We start from the raw sequence: 6,215 nt of genomic DNA on the forward strand, positions 1-6,215 counted from the left end.
CGGAAATGAGAAAAAAAGCGGGGGGGGGGGGGGTGGCATGATTGGGCCCTACCGCATGAAAAATATTCAGATTGCTCGGCAGTGGAATGAAGTGAAAGAAAAGGAATGTGGGAGGAGAAGATAAGTCCTTGCCATTCAGCCCGAGGACATCATCATCATCATCATCCTTGCATTCTATCGAGGCTGACTTTCTGTTCAACATCTCCCTCTGCCAAGCCCACTCTGAAAGATAACCGACCGTCCTTCCTACACGGCTATGTATTTATGCCCACCTCAACAGCGAATATAGACGTTAAATGCATTCCTGCTTAAAAAAATTGGCAGTGGTTCAGTTTTGGTTAAACCGGGTAAATTGAGTAAGCAATGGTGTGCGCGTTCTTCTGGCGATTCTTCGGCGCGTTGCCTTCGCCTGGTAGCATTGCGGCGTTCCTGAGCAGTCAGGTGTTGAGATTCATCGGTGACCGATGACGTGGAACCACTCTGCGAGGTAGAACGTTGTATCCTTAGCACGACGCTATGCAAGACGTTCTTCACGCTGTTCTGGCGTCTCTTGTGCACGTTGTCGCTTTCTCGCTTCTTCCTGCCGTTGTCACTTCTCCTTAGAGGACTGCATAGCAAAGCATTCACGCCAAGGCAAGCGCGCATTTATAGACGCTTAACAGCGCGGGAGCATGGGCGCCGCCATATTTGGTCACGTGACCATTCTGCCACGCTGCCAGGGAGTCCATAGAACGCCATCGCCCGTGCGGCTGTACGCCTTGCTCGTCGGTAAATTGGTTTTTGAGGAAAAGAAATGCATCTGTCTCGCATATCTCGGTGGACACCTGTACCTCGCCGTAACGGGAAGGGAGGAAGACGGGAGTGAACGAAGACACCGTATTCACTAGACGCGCCTTTGTTTACTCCAAACTATCGAGCTGGCATGGCGGAGTGGTTAGCGTGCTCGTCTCTCACTCTGGAGACCTTGGTTCGATTCCCCAACTCGACCAATTTCCTACTCAGTGTTAATTTTTATTTATGTGGTCTGACTAGAAATGAGGCTAATTGCTTAGTCGATATGATTCGAATGTCATCGATGCACTGCGCGCCAATGCTGATAATGCCGGCTTCGAAGCCCAGAAGTGGCGGACCTCCTAGTGGCGCCATCTGTTGTAGACAGAGCAAACTGCTCGGCGCCGCTGCCACGCGGTTCAAGGTCAACCGTGGCCACCGCCGGAGCCTAAGCGACGGCTCGAAACATGGTGCAGTATTGCTTACGCAATAAAAATTGATAGGAGCTTAACGTAGCTAAACCGCGTAGACCTGCGAAAGCAGGTGTTCATTCTTCAATTGTGGGGGCACTTAAACTTCGCCTAAGGGGTGCGGCATGATATCTTTAGTGGGTTAATGCCCATGTATGCTGAATTCGTAATTCCTACTTAAGATTCATAGATGGCGGCCAGTCCTCGTATACCACTACCAGCGCAGTGGCGCAGCGATTAAGCGATGCGCCAATGCACTGGCAGGTGGCTGTTTCTATCCCAGCCACCCGTCGGGATTTTGCGACCCATGTTGCTCTTCCCGAGAAACCTCTCGCGCAGATGGCACGACGCTGGTCCGAACTCACCCGAGTAACTCGTGTAAACTCGGGTTGCTAGGGAACGGCACAAGATCGTACGTGCCGTTTTTGCCAATACGCTTGTGGTGTTAGCTTGTGGTTAAGCGTTTGTTTTAGCTCGTGGCGGCTCCCTGGCTGGCACGACGCCGTCATGGGCTGTGAAACCCAGCGCCTGTGCGGGGGTGGTGCCCTCTGGGTGTGTAGGCGGCAGCGGCACGGCGCCATCTGTTAGAGCGCAGCTGAAGTGGTTGCTAAGCAACGGCGACTCAAGGTACTTTGGCAGCCGCACCGCCACGAGTAGGCAGGACGAGCCGAGCTGGGCTCCAGTAGTGTTGCTTTCGTAACAAAATAACGAGAGATGCAGGCGAGTCTTCGCAAATAGGGTGAATAAAGTACACTTTATTGGCTAAAAACATGTATATTCCGAGACGTCTCGGTAGTCTCAAGCAAAGATCTCTGCCGTCAGGCGCTGGTTGATTCTGTTGGAGAGCCAAATGAAAGGAGTGAACAACGGCAACCGGAACCTGAAAGAAGAGGCAGTGCTGGGTTACAAGCAGTGACGTGCGAGATTGGCATCACTGGCGGAATGGTGCACTAGCGCCACAATCACATAGATCGTTGCACCCACGTCATAACAGGCGACACATTAGAGGGCAAGTAATGTGAAATCCGGTAATCGCCAACTGCTGCTACCGCGGCACTACGCACGGTTCGCAATACCCTGCCGTGACAATATGCATGAGGCTGAGCAGGATATCTGGTGTCATATTTCAGCGACCACGTGTTTCGGAGCCTTTTGGATCGATAAATGCCGTAAAAAATGGTTGGAAATGGTTGTAGCAAATGAAAGAAAGCCCGAAGACCGGAAGCTCGAGCCCAAAGAATATTGCCACGCTGTTTTTTGTTCTACGTGCTCATCTCACAGGTGCACTACATGACAACGAAGATATAGTGGGCCAATCCGACGCCGCAGTGGTGAGCCAATGGTTTCGTACAGGCTGAATAACAAAGGAACCACTGTTTAGTCTCCGTGGCCAGAAATGAAATGCCTGGTTCCCGAGTGAAGGAGTTTTCCGCTGACGCATACAGAGCGGGTTTAAGCGCTCGTCAAAAAAAAAAAAAAGGCAGTAAGACAGAGGCTATCATTATCGCTTTAGGTAGTAGGTACCATGCCAAGTGAATTTTTTACCCGCGTCTGCACGCACACAGCGCTACAACCGACGCTGTTGGTGAGGAACTGCAACATCAGAAAGTGATGAAACGACGTCAAGCAATAAGATATCGCCTTTCAAGGCACGAGCCCACAATGCAAACTGCAGTGTTTGGCTCAGGTGACGTGAACACAGAAGGCAGCGCCCAGCAGTGGGAGCGAAAACAACTTAAGCGATTTGATTCAGCTCAAGAGCGGTCTACATGAACAGCGCAAAGCAGGCAGCAGAAATGACTAGTCTGATGGAACCTATTTGCTCAAATAGTGGCACGCTTTAAAAGTGCGCTTCTAAGACAAAATCATATATGCAAAGGCTCGTACGCGGTTTGCTGTTAATTTTCCTAACAGCATAAAGAAGACATCGCAAAAGAAGCACGAGAAACGAGGCTCACTGTGTTGGGGAAGTAAAGCTAGCCTTATTTCAGCTTCTTGTAGTACCCTGTGTTTGAGAGGCCTAACCCTCCGAGTACAAGGCGTGCTTCAGCTGGAGTTAACAAAAAATCGAACGTTACCGCAGAGAGCATGCACATGATTATGATGCATGCACAAGGCTGGCACTTTCGCCAAAAATTGTCCCCTTACCAAGCTGGTCCGGTGGGTCGTGTGGTGGCGTACGTGGCCACGATGAGGAAGGGAAAAGAGAAGAAGAAGATGACACCCCTGAGGAAGAACGAGGACGGCAACCATGTGAAGAAAGCCAGCGGCATCCCGAAGCCCACAAAGTAGGTCCAATTGTCCTCGATGAACTGGAGCCTCTGGGCCAGCCCCCAGCCTAGGCTGCGCCATTTGTAGTCAAACGCATTTAGAGAGCACAGAAGGCTGAGGTGGACCAGGAAGATAATGGTGAGTTTGCCAACGGCGAGCATGCCAAAGAGTTGCGCCTGGAGTAGGAATGACGTGTGCATCAAGACGTTGGAGACGGTGTCGGCCAACATAAGGGTCAGGCTTTTCAGAATACTTGGATGGCTACCAGCGGTGTGGTCGAAGGCTACGTCGGCGATGTCTTGGAACAATAGGTTGTTGAGCAGCATAATCACCATGAACAGCAGCACTAACCAGAGGGCTTCAGACTTGAATACGACGAGCAGCTGAGACCACGTCCATATGTGCGTCCCAGAGCTGCGGTAGTAGTGGAGCAGGAAGGGAATCGCAGCCTGCAGGCCCGGCAGCAGCAAGTAGTCGAAGATGGCGATGCTGAGTCCGAATGCGCCGAGTACGCCGACACTGAAGACGCATCTCCAAATGGGACTGAGCAGCACCGAAGGTCCTTCATCGTCTATGTGTTCGGGACGCGGTGGTTGCGCCGTGGGTGACCCGGCTGACGCACTGGCCTCAGCTTCTTCTATTGGTCTGGCGCTTGCCACGCAGAATGCGCCCTTGCAGCAATCAGAAACGCCACGTAAAGCATCCATGATGGCACTCTTGAAGGTCCCCTCCTCTCTCCGCTGGCGGGGGCTTGGCGGGAGAACACTACCTCCAACCAGGAAGTGTAGAATCGCGTGTGTAGCTACGCTACGGAGCTGCCGCTGCCACCGTGGCCGTCCTGTAGGGCGCGCATGTGCACACTGGCCACACGCACGTTGAGAAGACTTTAAACGGAATTTACTAGCAACCACGCACGCGGACGCGCTTCACGCTGTGCAGCCAGGCTATGAATGCAGCTGACTGTTTGCCTTTCTTATACTCGTATACCGGGCTATTAAAGATAAAATCTCCCACTCAGAATTCTCGCTTTTTACCTTTTGCTGCCCCCGTTATCCACCTGCGCCGTTATCACTTTGATAAATGCTCATTGTATGTATCAGGCTGCGGTTGAAAGCATCTGAAGCAGTGAACATAACGCAATCATCCGCATACCTGAAAATCTTGAGAGCCTTGTCTTGAGCACTCTTTTTTTATGTTGTGGTTCACACGGTCATGAAAGAATTGTACACGTGTGTGAGGAAGGTAACAATCCCAGAATGAGATAAAGAAGTTGGCTACTATAGTTACTTTGTTTCTAAGCGGGAGCGTAAGGCTACCGTTGTGCAGATAATCCGGCGTCGTCGTCGTCGTGAGCGAAAACTCCGAATTGGTCGAAAAGGTGGCTACGTCACAAGAGGAGCGGCGGATTTGAAAAGTGATTGAAACATTATAAAGCTGGTGATTAGAAGGTCACAACATAACTCAAAAGCCATTAAGACAACTAGGTATTGCTGTCAAAATTTGCTGCGAATTTGCAATTGGTGCGAATTTTGTCGCTGTTGACCATTGTTATCTTGAAGTGCGCTTTCTTGTCATGTGCATATATTCTGTACGGTCATGGCCACCCACTCCTGCCCAAGACCTTGCATAAGGTTGGCAGTACCTGTAAAATAAATAAATAAATAAATAAATAAATAAATAAATAAATAAATAAATAAATAAATAAAAGAAAATTGAACTAATTAGTCGGGAATAAAAAGCCTGACTATTAGGGCGCCTTCGCACTTGTCCAAAAATCTGGCGAGCGAAGCGGATTCTCTCGCCGGAAAGAACTAGGACCTATTTTCATCTGACGTGAGGCGGAAGAGCCGCGCCGCTGCTGTTTCTCGCTTTTCCACACACTTCCCGGCCACCACGTCATCGCTCGCGGCGTACACAGATAAGGTTAGAAAAAAGCATAAATCGACGCTGTATATGTGCCGTAACCGTATGCACGCTTACGTAAGTTAAACTCAGGCACATTCCCACCTTTAGTTCAGCGTATGCAAACAGACACAACGATAAGCCCAACCTAGCGGCGCCATCTGCTCGTAGGAACGGAACCATCACTGTCAATAAACCGACGCTCCTTTTAAGCCAAAGCGGCAGAATCGTCACTGTAAATAAAAAAATGAAACAAATTTATCGCTTATACCTTTTCTTATAGGTGAGGTGAGACGAAGCGAAAGACCGGAGTCTCATTTATGGCCAGTGAACGCACTGAAAAGGGCAGCAACAACGACGAATTCAGACCGAAGCGAGGGGTCGTGCTTCGAAAGGCGCCGCCATGTTTGTCGCCGCGGAATTTTTCCGGTAGCGGAAATCGGTGCTGAACGATCGGCCTCGCCGCGCCGCTTTTCGCCCTGGTCGGCGTCAAAAGCGGCCGTATCCGCTTCGCTCGCCGGATTTCTGGGCTAGTGTGAACGGGCCCTTAGGCTGCAAGACAGACACGCTACAACTAGGCCACGCAGGCACGTTCGTACGGCTTGGTTAACGCGGGGTTTCACATGTATGTAGTGCGCCCCTTTATATACTGATTGCGAAAGAGGAAAGTATCTCCGTGTCTGCGTGGGCAAGATTAACACTGCTGCGTCAAACCCTTAAAGGTTGAACCAAGTGTCCCAAAATTTTTTGTTAATCTCACATGCATATGGGCAACCTGCGATAAAGTTTGCCATGTCGATC

The 6,215-nt window shown here is 50.5% G+C and overlaps 1 protein-coding gene across 1 annotated transcript; it reads right to left on the reverse strand.

Annotated features, from left to right (window-relative positions):
* Positions 1-2,039: 2,039 nt before the first annotated feature.
* On the reverse strand, positions 2,040-4,219 carry LOC149352184 (etoposide-induced protein 2.4 homolog). Its single transcript, XM_089577125.1, has 3 exons — positions 3,985-4,219; positions 3,390-3,912; positions 2,040-2,121 (listed from the first exon to the last, which is right to left on the reverse strand). Exons 1-3 carry the CDS (start codon positions 4,217-4,219, stop codon positions 2,040-2,042), a joined length of 840 nt encoding a protein of 279 aa, XP_089433251.1.
* Positions 4,220-6,215: the final 1,996 nt, after the last annotated feature.

The sequence above is a fragment of the Amblyomma mixtum genome, chromosome 3 (genome assembly GCF_055824585.1).
Source record: "Amblyomma mixtum isolate Tamu chromosome 3, ASM5582458v1, whole genome shotgun sequence".
Classification (NCBI taxonomy): Eukaryota; Metazoa; Arthropoda; class Arachnida; order Ixodida; family Ixodidae; genus Amblyomma; species Amblyomma mixtum.